The sequence below is a fragment of the Monodelphis domestica genome, chromosome 8 (assembly GCF_027887165.1).
Source record: "Monodelphis domestica isolate mMonDom1 chromosome 8, mMonDom1.pri, whole genome shotgun sequence".
Taxonomy (NCBI): domain Eukaryota; kingdom Metazoa; phylum Chordata; class Mammalia; order Didelphimorphia; family Didelphidae; genus Monodelphis; species Monodelphis domestica.
Window position 1 is genome coordinate 55,752,291 of NC_077234.1, and position 15,233 is coordinate 55,767,523.

General features: G+C 38.9%; 1 protein-coding gene across 1 annotated transcript in view; it reads left to right on the forward strand.

The window, feature by feature from the left end:
- Nucleotides 1–15,233, forward strand: part of SLC9A9 (solute carrier family 9 member A9) — a 747,353-nt gene that overhangs the window by 471,069 nt on the left and 261,051 nt on the right. The window contains exon 12 of the mRNA XM_007502095.2: nucleotides 14,290–14,443. Within this exon, the coding sequence (XP_007502157.1) occupies nucleotides 14,290–14,443 (154 nt within the window). The remainder of the gene's footprint in view (nucleotides 1–14,289; nucleotides 14,444–15,233) is intronic.

Consider the following 15,233-nt stretch of genomic DNA (forward strand, 5'->3'; position numbering starts at 1 on the left):
CCTGGGCAGATGTTGGTTCTATGAGCGTTCCCTGGGTTAAACTGAATATGCCTCACTGGAACTGGAATGGAAGGGTTGGACCACGAGGCCACACTCTCCCCCTGGCTCGATTTCCGGAAGTTGCCTTCAGAATCCCTGGCCGTGAGGCTGTTTCGTCGGCCTGCGGGGGGATGGGCTGCCGCTTCCCCAAGCTCCGAGAGCACAGACTTTCACTGAGACTTGGATAGCAGGATCCAGCCCGTGAGGCTGTCTTGCCCGCCCTGAGGGTTGCTGTTGTTTTGACCAGCTCTCTGCAGCGGAGGCCCCAGGCAGTAACTTTCACCCGGACTGGGACTTGGGTAGAAGACCCTGAGGGTTGTTGTTCCTCAGACCCTGCTCTCTGAGCCCGGCGCGGCTGCCGCTTCCGGGAGCCTTGGACTCTGCGCTCCTACCCCTGAGGTCCGAGGAATCTCGGGTTCTGGCTTTTAAGGGGAGCCGTACCTTTTGAACCGGGTCCAGGTCCAGGAGGGGGGTTCCCAGGGTCTGTGCTGTTGATCGTTTTGAATTTCGGCGCCTTAGGAGCTTCTAGTTTGAGATCGGTCGGGAAGGGTTTTCCGGAGATCTGAACTTCAGCTTTCTCTAAGCCGCCATCTTAACCGGAAGTCCCGCATATTGTTTTCTTAGTTCTGCTTTCTTTGCATCAATTTGTGCTTTCCCATTCTCTATATTCTTCATAGTCTTTGTTTATTACATTTCCATTTCAACCAGGGACCCCAGTTTGTTTCACCATTTCCCAACTGGAAGACAGCTATAATGTTCCTGGTTTCTCACAACTTTGAAAAGTGCTTCTCCACATATTTTGGTGTATATCTATCAACCAATGAAGTTTTATAAAGTAATTTTTCTGTGCCAGGCACTGAGCATGCAAAAAACAACAACAAAACAAATTGTAAGTTCCTGCTCTCCAGGAGCTTACATTAAAGAAAAATTACCTTTTGTCTTACAGTCAATACAAGTATTGGTCTCAAGGCAGAAGAGTGGTAAGGACTAGGCAGTTGAGGTTAAGTGACTTACTACCATTGGGAAATGTCATGGATTAGATTTGAACCCAGGTCCTCTTGACTCCAGACATGGAACTCTATTCACTGAGACACCTAACTGTCCCATTTTAAATGGGACTTTTCCTTTATCTTTCTCTTCTTTGCACTCTGTATCCATGAGTTGGACCTCTGTGTTAAAGGGTGAGGACATCATAATCACTTTCTTACAAGTTGTCTTTCCAACAATTTGGCTGACTTGACCAACTGGTTACTTTGGAATGGAGTGGACATGAACCTAGGTGATCATCATCATAAAGAGATTAATTTTAAAAGTAAAGCATAAACTAACCCATTTTTCTAATTCTGCCCAAAGCTTCTCTAGATAGCATCAGGAGAAATATATAAGATCGACTCACAGCACATTATATATGTAAATTAAAACCCTTAAATTTTAAATCTGGATGAAAGTAATGCTATTTTCCCCCCAAAGGCTATTCCCATTCCCAAATTCATAAACCTTAGGTAATTTCAGAGATATTTCATTGATGCATTGGGGATTTTAACAAGTATAAAGGTTTACTCCTTTTGGGTCCTCACAGTATTGAATTTCTAGTGATCTCAGTTAACCTTTCTTTTACAGCCCTGTGTTTGCAATTACAATTGTTGTTTAAGTTTATTCAACAATGCACTATCAACTCACCCTCAAGAGAGTAAAATCACAAAGCTAGGGCGTTCTATGTGTTTATCTGTACCATGTTGCTGATAGATTTAATCTGATTTCTTGTATATCCTTCTTGAATATCTCTTTACCTATGAAGTTCTCCTTAGCTTCAACATTTCCCAGCTTGCAATGGGAAGAAATATCTCATCTCCCACTTAGCTCTCTTACTGGGATCATGTAATTGTGGGAGTGACCTTAAAACTGAATTAAGACTTTTTGGACACCCTGTATATACTACAAGTTTGGTTTCTTCCTCTTCATGACATAGAGATGAAATCTCTTCAATATTAGAGAGAATAAGGAAAAAGGAAAGTGTGATTGCCTGGTATGATGTAATTTCCAAAAAGATTCTCTTATTGGAGACAGAAAATATCTCAGATATAATTTGCTTCCTATACTTCCATGTAATTCAATGATGCTGGATTGAAAATGGAACTGGAACTGGAACTAGAAATAGAAATGAAACTATGTAGCAAGGTTGTAATATCCAAAGAAAATGAATATTGGAATCAACTGACACTCTTGCTGGATGGTGTCACCATTTTCAAGGCCATGGGACTTTAGCCATGATAGAAGTAATATATAAATATAATTTTAGGTCCAAACTAAGATTTTATTAACTATATTAACACTAGCAAAGAAGAAAATAGAATTTTCAAAGAAGAAAAAAAAATTAAATATTTAGAAATTACTCTATACCTGAATTTTGATTCCACTCAAGAAATATTAGTGCCTACTGAGTGCTGATGACACTGATCAAGGAAAGGAAAACTAAAATATTTAGAGAAAACAAGATTCCTGCCCTTATTGAAGTAGGAGGAGGATATGCCACATAATCACATAATTGTACCATCTATTAGTGAGAGTAAGAAAGGTGTAAACCAGATTGTTGGGGTGGGAAGAAGGGTCCCAGAATCAAGGAATGCTTCATGAAGGAGTTAGATTGTAGTTAAACTTCAAAGGATGAATAGGGATTCAAAATGGAAGTGGAGGTAGACCATCATTCTAGACACAGGGAGCAATTTAGGCAAATATGGAGACAGGAAACTGGAAGGTATGTAAAGGAGAGAGAGAGGAAGGAATGAGGACTGGCTGAAGGCAGAGCAGAGAGAGGGTAGTGATATGAAATAAAACTGGAAATACAAGAGCCTGGTAGAATTTGGAAGGTCTTAAATGTCATACAGAGAAGACAACTTTTTCTCTTAATATTTCACAGGGAGATGTTGAATAGTTTTGGTTGACATGGTTGGATCTATTCAGAAGGAATACTGGGCTTATAATAAAATGAAGAGTGCATCACAACCAGAGACTAGAAACAGAGAGACCTCTTAGGAGGCAATCGCAAGATTACATGTGGTCAGCTAGGGTTTGGAGAGAGAGCCAGCCTTGAGATGGTTTCAAATATGGCCTCAGACACTTACTAGCTGTATTACCCTGAGTAAGTCATTTAATCCCAGTTGCCTAGCCCTTCCCCCTCTTCTGCCTTAGAATTGTAAGACAGAAGGTAATGGTTTGAAAAAGAAAAAGAGACTACACTAAAGTGGTACACTATGGGAAACAGCAAGGAGAATATATTGGGGAAAAAAAGAGATTATGAGAGAGATTTTAAAGATGGAAAATGTAGAACTTAAACAGATTGGACACAAGAGTTGATAGAGAAAGGAAAAGGGGGTTTTGTTTCAACTGGTTAAAGCAGAAATGAGGAATCAAATCATCATTTCTAGCTCTTCACACTCATATTCCAATCTATCTAATGGATAGCCTTTACTGACTCTTGGATCACTTTGTTCTAATGTTCTTCTATGACTTTAAACTGATTATTTCTAAAACTGGACTCATTATCTTTTTCTAAAACACTTCCAACTTCCTTATTGTCACTGGTATCATTGCTCTTCCAGACTCCCAGGTTTAAAAGACTGAGGTAAGTTGTGAGTTCTCCTTGTCCTTCGCCTAATAGGTCCAAAAAGCCACCAAGTCCTGCTGTTGCATTCCCTAAAATATTTCTTAGGGCTGCCACAATTTCCTTTCCATTTCTACCCTAATCTAGGCCTTTATCATCCTCATATCATTATCATTATCATTACTGGCCTAAACCAGAGAAAGAGACTTCTAACTGGTTTTCCTGGCTTCGGTATCTTCCCTTTCCAATCCATCCTACACATGGCTACAATAGCTTCTTTTGTTGTGTCACTTCTCTACTTAGAAACCTCCTGCAAATTGTTCCCCACGATATTTTTTTAAAAAACAAGCAAAAAACAAAACAAAACAAAAAACCCATCTAGGCAGTTGAAACCTGAATAATACAAATTTACCTCTGCCTGATAGGTTTTTTTTTTCAAATTCATTTCTTCTTTTCCTCTAAGGAGAACTCTGCCCCAGCCAAAATGGTCTTCTCATTCCCCATCTTATATTTTTCCAACTTCTACTTGTACTCTTTCCTCTCTTATATGGAATGTACTCTCTTTTCTCCTTTAAATCCTATGTGTGTTTCAAAGCTTAGTTTTTTTTTTTCAATTTTGAAATAGCTTTAATAAGCATTTACTTTCTCTCCCCCCAATCTGCCCCTCACCCCAATGTGGGAAAAATGGAGACAATGAAATAAAAACAGATTTCAGCATAAGTCATGTCCAAAAATGTATGTCTCATTCTGTAAATGGAGTCTGTGACCTCTCGCTCAGGGGGTGGCTAGCATGCTTCAGCATCAGTCCCTTGAAATTGTTCATCACATTGATCAGAGTTCCAAAGTCTTTCAAGTTGTTTGTCTTTATAACGCTCCTATCTTATACTTCTTTCTTCTCAAAGCTGTTGTGAGGAAAGTACTTTGTGTTGTATTGCTGTTGTCTCCTCATCTCATTAACAAGTTCATTAAGGCAAGGACTACATCTTCATCCTTCTTTTCTACCCCCTTCCACACATAGTGCTCTTATTAAGTCCCCAATAAGTGCCTCCTGTAATGAACTGAGAGGCTTCTAAATGATACTGAAATGATGTTGACCCCCAAAGAAGGAGGGAAATCTCTTTTCACCCCAATTCAATTAGTGGCCAATATTCCGGACGGATGACACTGAGATCTTGACGTTTTTCTCCTTACCTCCATGAGGAGTCTCTGCAGCCGTTCCATTTTTCTTGATGTTTTCTGCCAAATGTTTTTGTAGCAAAGATGAATGAGTGCCTGTTACCCGGATTTTGAGATGTGCTTGGACGGACATTCTATCAAACCAGTCCATGTATACATCTAACTTGGACATGCAAGGCAGATAGACAGTGAGTTGTGCCTAGGATAGAAAAGGAGGAAGAGGACAAACTGGATTGCATTTGGGAAACTGCATGGTATGTTTAGCTCACTCAAGCAGCATCCTGGGGCAAAAATATATCCTTTTAGCACCGGTATTTTCCTGGTGATGCTGCACAGCAGTGAAAACATGAAGCAGTTCATCCTCTCAAGAATCACAATTTCAGGAGACCCAAAGGTCCAAGAGATGCAAAGATCTAGTTAGCATCATGAATAAAACATTGAACTTGGAGACAAGGAAATTAGAGTTCAAATCCTGTCATAGACACACTAGCAGTATGATTTTGGGCAAGTCACTTAGACTAAGCCTCAGTTTCCTCAGGTGTAAAATGAGGATAATAATGGCAACCCCTCCCTGTCTCTGTTATACATACACAGAGAGAGAGAGAGAGAGAGAGAGAGAGAGAGAGAGAGAGAGAGAGAGAGAGAGAGGATTCTCACAAAGATCAAATGAAATAACCTATGTAAAATACTCTGCAAACATTAAAGTGCCATGTAAATCCTAGCTCTTATCATTAATATAAGTGGGCTGCACATATTACCTGCAAAAATTTGCCCCTGGCAGACAAAGGAAATGTAGGCTAAGAAAAGAGGGTGGAATGATCATGTAACAAGAGCTAGAGAAAAACAGATGGCTGGGCCTCGTACTGTATCAGTGCACACAGATGTTAAAAGATAAGGGGAAACCTTCAATATGGAAGGTAGATACTCTTGGCAGAACTTAAGAGAAGACTTGGACAAGAATCACAAAGGGTGAGAAGCTATGCATGTGCTGCACTCTGCTCCAAAGCAGTGCTTGGCACACAATAAGCCCTTTAGAGATGCTTTTTCATTCTTGCATTCTTGCATTCATTCATTCTAGGGTCTATCCATATCAGTGAAATGACAGACCCATCAAGGTATTAAATTACCAAAGAAGCCTTTTAGGCAGAAGAAGGCATCCTGTGTTCTAGCATAAAAACCTATCTGAACTTGGCCTTCACCCACTCATGTTCAAATGTGAGAAATCATGGTGAGAGGGGGAGAAAATAACATTATTTTTGCCCTTTGCCACAAACAGGAAGCCACATTTTCTGCAGCTCAGAACATTGTTACATACACAGCACCATTTGGTTCAACATTCTCCTATTGTTATGAAAACAGCATCAACATAATTAACCTAGGAATCCCTTGGAGTCCAATTTTAGATGAATCCACACTTAATTGCAGGTGATTCTGTTTGTTCCCCAAGACGATGCTACCTTTTTAGCTGAATATATGAAATCTGTCAAGATTCCTCCAAAGCAAAACCACTTAACATGAACCTGGATGGTTCACGATGCTAAAAAAATACAGCTTTTCTAACAACAACCAGCTGATGGCATAAGCAAGAGACCCAAGAGGGACCCTCCTCGGTGAAACATGGAGGGCTTTACACAAGGTTCTGGGTCTCCTTTCTTTTATGCTTCTTGTATTTTGTTCTTGAGATGTCATGGTTCTTTATTTGGAATTAAAGTGTTTCAAATGGCCATGGCAAAGAACAGCATGTACCATTAGCAAATCAATTGAGAAAAGACAACTATGTACAAACTAAGTATTGGGCTTTCAACTGCTGCTCAGGAAAAACTGTGGAGAGAGAATGATTTGTGGGTGGGAAACACAAGGAAAACAAATGGGAGGGGTGGAGGAGGAGAAGGATGCTGGTCAGCCTGGAGGGAGAAGACACATGCTGTAACATATGTCTAAGATAGGCTGAGAGGTAGCAACTAGAGAGCAGGTCTTATGCCCAGGAAGACCCAGGATTCAATCCCATCTCAAACACCTAATGGTCTGTGTGACCCTGGATGAGTCCTTTCACTCTTTAATGGCCCAGGACTCTTGCAGATGAAGTGAATATCTGCATTGGGAGAGGGTGCTTTGTTATTAGAGTTCAGGAAGGAAGGAAGGAAGGAAGGAAGGAAGGAAGGAAGGAAGGAAGGAAGGAAGGAAGGAAGGAAGGAAGGAAGGAAGGAAGGAAGGAAGGAAGGAAGGAAAAGGAAGGAAGGAAGGAAGGAAGGAAGGAAGGAAGGAAGGAAGGAAGAAAAGAGGGAGAGAGGGAGAGAAAGAAGGGCTTATTAAACACCTACTATGTGCCAGGCACTGTATTAATCAAATATTATTTCATTTGATCTTCACAACATCCCCTGGGTGGGATCCCCATTTGACAGATGAGGAAACAGGCAGAAAAGAAGTTAAATGCCTTGCCCAAGATCACATAGCTATTTAGTGTTTTTAAAGCCATATTCAGACTCAGGACTCCCTGACTCTGGACCCAGCACTCTATCCACTGTACCACCCTGCTTCCTCTAGCTGATCAGAGCAGTCTTATACACAAATAATAGATCCGTAATAATAAGAAAAAAAGCCTCTAAACATAACTTTGGGACCAGAGGAAGAAATTCAGAATATAGGGAATGGTGCACTGTTAGAGAGACATCTTCATAGGTATTACTACTGCAAGATAATTACTTACCATTTTAATTCAAATAACTTCAGAACTGTATTGTCTCCAGAATGAAATCAAATCATAATTTAATGGAAAACCACACAGAGTCTGGGCTGGTCTTGGAGTCATGAAGGTGAAAGCTCAAACCATAACTCTGACACTTATTGACTGTATGGATCGGGGGGGGGGGGGATCTCTTAACCTCTCTGCTTTCTTTTCCTTGTTCATAAAACGAGGGATTGGACTCATTGGCCTCTAAGGCCCCTCCCAGATCCAAATTCATGGATCTGTGACCCTATAATCCTGTTTGTGAAACCCTTATAAAGTGCAAAGATATGCAAAGATGATGGAGTTTCAGCCCCAAGACAGTATGGCAACATCTGGAAATAGTAGAGTTCCCTAAAGGATGGATGAAGGACTCTGTCATTCCTAATGCTATAAGATTTAGAGTCAGAATCTGGAGCTGATCTACTCCAAGAGCAAAGTGAAGTGATTGATCCAAGATCATACATCTAATAAGTGCTTCAGCCTTGGTAAGCTCCCCTAGAAAATGAGGAAACTGGAGAATCTCTGCAGAAGGAAGAGGGAATAAAATGGGATCTAGAATGTGTTTTCTAATGCCAAAAGACCAGCTCAGTTTCCTGAGAATTTCCAGTGATTCCCACGTCTATATAGCAATGTAAACTGCAACACACATGACAACTCTGCAAGGCAAGTCTTGTAAGTATTACTATAATCACCATTTTGTAGTCAGGGCCATTCAGCAGTCGTTAATTCAGCTCTGCTATCTAGCAGGCATTGCACCAAGCAACAAGGATACAGAGAGTAGTAAAAGACAGTCCTTGCTCACGAGGAGCTCACCCAGAGAAATGAGGCTTATATGATTTATCTGAGGTCACATAACTCCTTAGTGTGGGCTGGAAGACTTGACATCTTGGAAACAAAATCTTAGAACATCTTGAAAAAAGAACCTGTCTCTGTTGCACCATAATGTCTCTTTTCTATCTTTTTGATGGCCTAAATTACTTGTTAGCAGCGAGGTAACACATTGGAAAGAGCGAGGGGGTTGGAGTTACCTTCCTGAGTTCAAATCTAGCCTCAAAAACATTATAGCCATGTGATCCTGGATAAGTCACTTAACGCTGTTTGCCTCAGTTTTCTCATCAGTCAAATGGACTGGAGAAGGAAATGGCAAACCACTCCAGTATCTTTACCCAGAAAATCCCAAATGGGGTCACAAAGATGAGTCAGACATAAAAAAAAATGAACAGAATTTCTTATTGCAATCTAAAATATCCTGATTTTGGTGATGATACATTTAACTGGCTTTCCGTCTAGGATGCTGGTATTACCAGAACTGGATGAAAGAGACTTGTCATTTGTTCAAGCTTGCAGTGTTCTGTAAGTAACCTTTATTATGGAGGATGCAGAGGCCAGGAAGAAACAGCACTGCATCTTTTCCAGAGTTCCAAATGAACTCAGACTTTTCCAGCAAACTCTGGAGATTCACAGTTTCATAGGTCAATTTTGAATATTTGCAGCACAGCCAATTCTGCAGAAAAACAGTAGTAGATTCCCGCTTTCCCTTCTCTCCAAGGCTCCCCTATTTCACTGGCCTTTTTAGTCTTCTAATTACATCAGGAATGTGCTTCCAGAAGATGCTAATGGTTTTCTAACACCTTGTAGTTTGGGCTTTAATTAAGGGCATCATCTCTATTCCCAGAGATATGTACAGTATTTGAAGATCTGATTTTGGGGGGGAGGGGGATCCCCTACAAAGAGAAGAATAAAAAAGTGAGTTTAGAAATCAGAATAGCAGGTATTCTTTTATGCATGTTCATTAAATGATGGCCTGCCAAAGCATAGCTAATTTTGATGTAAGAGGACTATTAATGCTAAGTTAATATAATAATAATGATACATTATTGAAGATGTTTTAGGAAGATTAACATTTATATATTGCTATCCATGGAGAGCTCTAATATGAGCTCATCTTAAACATCAAATCACTTTGCATTTCATTCGATATTCTACTTCTACCTTCCCTTGAACACACAGAATCCCAAAGAAAAATATATTTATATCCACTGCCATGTCTCCTGATTTGCAGTCTTATGGTACAATTATGGAGGATGGCCAGATTAACTGCAGTTCCTGCAGGAGAGATAGTGGGCTAGCTCATGGTCTGCCCCTCTCAGATAATAGAGGTTTGGTAAAGCTTATTTTTCCTCCTCAAAGTCATTGTCCAAAGATACCAAAGTGCTATCCTTTAAAGTTCAGGTTCAAACATTTCTCTCAGCTTTCAAAAAAATATTTAGTGGCTCCCACTTGCTTCTAGAATAAAACACAAACTCCTCTATTTGAATTATAAAGCCTTTTATAGCCTGAACCCTAAATATCTTCCCCAGATTTAAAGCATATTAATCTCCTTAGGGTTAGGGGCAACTCTCTAAATCTATAACCTACAGATTTGGTGTCAATCTACCTTGATAGAGGGAGTCTCCTTGTCAGGAATTCCCTATGCTGATAAAATCACAAGTGTTATCTGATAAAAGAAAAAGGGAAATGGCAAAATAAGTCCCCTCTATGCTGGCCAAACTAATCTCCTCATTCATTTTTTAATGTGCCTGACTCTCCTTGATCCCATTTGGGGGTTTCTTGACAAAGAGATTGGAGTGATTTATCTCCTTTTCAAACTCATTTTACAGATGAAGAAACTGGGGCAAGCAGGGGTAAGTGACTTGCCCAAGGACACACAAACTAGTAAGCATCTGAAGCCAGATTTGAACTCCAGAAGAGGGAGTCTTCCTCTATGCCCTGTGCCACCTAGTTGTCCCTTATTGACCTCCTTACCATTTTTCATATATGAGTCTTTCCATTTGCGTGTCTCTGCGTAGATTATCAATCATTTCTGGAACGCACTCCATGGTCACTTCTCCCTGGTAAAACTCCTGCCTTCCTTAAGCTCAGCTCAAGCCACCTCCTCTGGAAAGCCTATCCAGATCTCTTCAGTCACTACTGAATTCCCCTCAGAGTTTACTTGGTAGTTGATAGATATTTCATTTTCTAGGCATCTGTCACTTTCCCCAAGTAGAACAGAAACTCCTTGAGGACAGGGACTATACCACGATTTTATATATTTATTTATTTTGTCTTTGTGTTCCCAATGCCTGATGTAGTACCTGGCACAGAGTGGGGGCTAAATAAATGTTTGCCTACTGAATAAATATCAGAAATCCTCCAATTCATTAACATTGGTCAATTTATTATGATTGGGGAAAATTGAGACTATTACGTGAAATATTAGCCCAATAAATAGCTCAATATTCTGATGGTATATATTGAGTCTAGATTATTAATTATTATAATAAATTATTGTTAAAGGAACTACAACTTAGCCTCCAGACTCCCGACTTGTAAGATTAGAGTCAGAGTTCTATCCCCAAAGACTCCATCTGTTAATAATGCCACCTGCTTTCTTCAGGAAAGAATTGTAGGATTAAATTAATATTCAGCAAGAGTTGTCAATGAAATATACCATGGAGCAACGAGGCAGTGTGGATGTTATCTGGTGTCCCTGAACCTGCCAATAGCCATATTGATCTCTGGCAATGGAGTGCCCTATGGTAATTTCAAGTGTCCAGAAGTTCTGATGGACAAGAGCTTTTGAATAATAAGTAACCCAAGTTTTGCCTTTCATATCTTCAAATTATGTCCTTGTCTTTTCATCTGTGAAGACAATAATTTCCTTCTTCCATTTTTCCCTGGAGATAATTTGTAATTAGGAGTCAAGGTGCTCCTTCCTTTAGAAGGCTTTTTCCCCCCTGAGCAAATTACATTGAATATTACTCGATGAAGAACAGCCAGGTGGCTCAATGGGTTGAGAGCCAGGTCTAGACATGGGAGGTCCTGGGTTCAAATTTGGCCTCAGACACTTTCTAGCTGTGTGTTCCTGAGCAAGTCACTTAACCCCCCCCCCCATTGCCTAGTCTTTTACTACTTTTCTTCTTTGAAACCAATATATAGTATTGATTCTAAGATGGAAGGTAAGGGTTTAAAAAAAATCTCACTTTTTAAACTCTCTGAATATTTCTCTTCATTTACATAACTTTATATAGAAATGGACTTCTTGTGTTTTCTAAATGTAGCATAAAAATGATTGGTTCTCTTTGATTCCAGAACTCTCGTCTTGTCTCATATTTATTCTGCATGTCTATTTGTAAATATTTCTAACAAAAGAATGAAGATATGAATACTTACAGGCTAACTCTCAGAGCTTATTCTTAAAATTAATAATTTGCCCCATCTATTACAAGTTAATTCACCAAATTCTGATGTATGTAAGATTCAATTACCTTATGCTAAAACTAGGCATTCAAGAATAGCTTGTTATTTATTTCTTTGGGTTTTCAGTTACTATATACATTTATTTGTAAATAACTTCTCTGACTCTCATTTCCTAATCTAGAAAATGAGGCTATGAAAAGTGATAAAAGATAGAAATAGTCAGTTTTGAGGGCATAATGCACATGGATACACTTTTAAGCAAATTCTGAAAACTTTGCTTTTTCCAGTTGAATACATTGGATATCACTGTCTAATCCTCCAAATTGTTCTCTGTACCATGGATTTGTCCAATAATTTTGCTAGAAAAGTCACCGAGTTGTTCAGCTTCTAAGACTCAGCAATCCCACTAATGGATACAGTCCCCAAATAGGTCAAACACATAGAAAAGTTTCATATATATTCACATATATGTATATTTGTATGTATATATATATTCATATATACAGATATATAGTCATACATAAACATCTACATTTTTGTAGACACACAAAAATATTTTATCAGAAATATTTGTGGTAAGAAAAGAAAAAATGTTAGAAAAATTAGGTGCCAATTGATGAATAAATTGCACTACAAGCATGTAAAAATATTATTAAATCATGAGAAACATGAGAAATTCAAAGACTCCTAGGGAGATTTTTATGAACTGATACAAAGAGAAAACATGCAGAATAAATATGAGACAAGACAAGAGTTTCGACAGAAATACAGGTATCTTTTCCACATCATGATTTTCCCCATCCCAGTTCCTATATGTCACAGGTCAGCATAAGAAATTAAATGGGAATTTGGGAGCTGTTATGCAGAAGCCATAGATGATACCCAGAGGGCAGCAGACAATACAGAAAAGGTTAAGAAACTCAGAAATGCATAAAACTATGTATAGTATTGTATAATATCAACATTTTTTAAACCCTTACCTTCTGCCTTAGAATCAATACTATATATTGTTTCCAACGCAGAAGAGAAATAAGGGCTGAGCAATCAAGTTTAAGTGACTCGCCTAAGGTCACACAGCTAGGAAGTATCTGAGGCTAGATCTGAACCCAGGACCTTCTGTCTCTAGACCTGGCTCTCAATCCACTCCCCCATATTTTATTTTTAATACCAAATATTTTTAAAGTTAAAATAAGTAAAAAGGCAATTTGTGAAAAGAATGTGAAAATCGGTAGATGACCCTCAAGGGTTAGAAATGTATTACTATCTTAACAGCAAACTACATATAGCCAGTGATCAAATACTTAACCCAAATTTTACAATAAGATCCCATAAATACCCGAAAAAAGAATAAGAAAAAAATCCGATTTCTCTGGTATGAAAGGAAGGCCCAAAAGTACTATGCAGATTTTCCAGATCATGGCAGCAGGGCTCCCCTACCTCCAGCACAGTGGAAGGGATACTTGTATTCTTTATCCAGGTTCAAAGAAGCCAGGCTGATTTTCTGAGATATTCTCAAAAATTACCAAAAGTGCCAAAATCATCTCTCTGATCAATTCAGCTTCTGCCCCAGAATAATACCAGAAAAACCTTTTCTCTCACAGACCAGCTCTTCCTCTTTCAATCACACTCCCCATCCTCCATGCAAAAGCTTGGACAAATATTACAATATCAAGTAATTCAAAAATATTTAAGCAAAATGTAGAAGATTGAAATGGAGCTTAAAGGCAAAGTCACCTTTCTGCTCTAAGAAAATGAAAGAAATTACCATAATTATTGGCCTACATTAGTCTCAGAGCCTGAATCTCCATTTTCATTAATGTGTCAAACATCATAATAATTGTAAAGCCTTTGTCCAGTCACGTCAAACCCTCTGTGACCCCATGGACTTGATCCAAGCTATTTTCTTGGCCAAGATACTAGAATGGTTTGCCATTTCTTCACCCTACTTTATAGATGAGGAACTGAAACAAATAGAGGTTAAGTGAATTGTCCAGGATCACAAAGCTAGTAAGTATCTGAGACAAGATTTGAACTCAAGTTTTCCTGACTTTAGGTACAGTTGTCTATCCACTGAACCACCTAGTTTCCCCTTTCATACACAACGTAAGTGTTATATAGATATTGGTTATTGTAACAGTAATAGAAGCCACTTAATTTGAAGTCTGAAAAAGACAATTCTTTAAAATGGTACTAGCAGATGCATTTCATCATAGTGGCTTAGAATGCATAATTGCATGCTCCATTTAGCATGTTAAAACCTCAAAGAAGTGAAAATATGATCATGGGATAGACTGTGTACTTGTTGAAGGAATCATTTTAAATGTCATATATATTTTTTATTTTAAAATGTTCAGCTGTCCACAGATATGGCATGCCATGTTGCCAGAAATCATTCATGTTTTATTGCACAAGTTTTGGCTTGCAGATTTCAAAATGAAAGCCATCCCTGAAAGATGAGGTGTGAGTGCCCTGATCAAGTTTTCTTGTCTGGCTTTTTCCCTTGAAGGTCTCCGTGGAGCAATAGCATTTGCCTTAGCTATTCGAGACACCGAATCTGAGCCCAAACAAATGATGTTCACAACTACTCTGCTCATAGTTTTCTTCACAGTCTGGGTATTTGGCGGAGGAACCACACCAATGCTGACATGGCTTCAAATCAGGTAGGTGCCACTTCGCACCAAGGAAAATATTGTTCTATCCTATCCCATATAAGAGGTGGTACCATAAACATTGCAAAGAGTATAATACCAGCTTTGGGCTCAGGGAAAAATCAATGTTGTATTTCTATAGAGTAGGAAATGGTAGATGGGAACCTTAGATCTAATTGACAGGATTTCTCAGCCTGTCCATTTTTTAAGGATCCAGACAACCCTAGGCTGAGTAGGAAGGAGTGAGGAGTGGGGAACAGTGGAGTTCTCAAAAGAGCAAGCCATCCTTACTATGAATGAAACAATGGGACTAGCATGGGAGATATGTTATGGGTTATACTGCTTTGGAACAAATGCACTCAAGTTATAGTAGAAGAATAGCTGAATGGTAACCTGAGGCTGAATGTCCTAAGCATTAATCATAAATTTCTTTAGAGCACGTCTTTTTCTCTACTAGTATTCCAGAAATGATATTGAATATGTAGTAGATGTTCAATAGATACTGATTGGTTGATTGATCAGCCACATGGATTTTTTAGTGACAAAGCCAAAACTTGGGATCTGTAAACTGGTGGGGTTTAAAAAAAAATGTATTTTGAGAACTATTTCAATATAAGTGATTTTCTTTCTAATCCTATATATTTTTATTTTGTGCATTTAAAAATTTAATTCACAGAGGGGGTCCATAGTCTTTCTCAGACTGCCCAAGGGTTCCATAACACAAAAAAATGTTGAGCAACTGCAATTGATGATCAGTTTTTCATAGGCAAGAAAGGTCAGTGGCAGAAGTTTGGCATTTTCA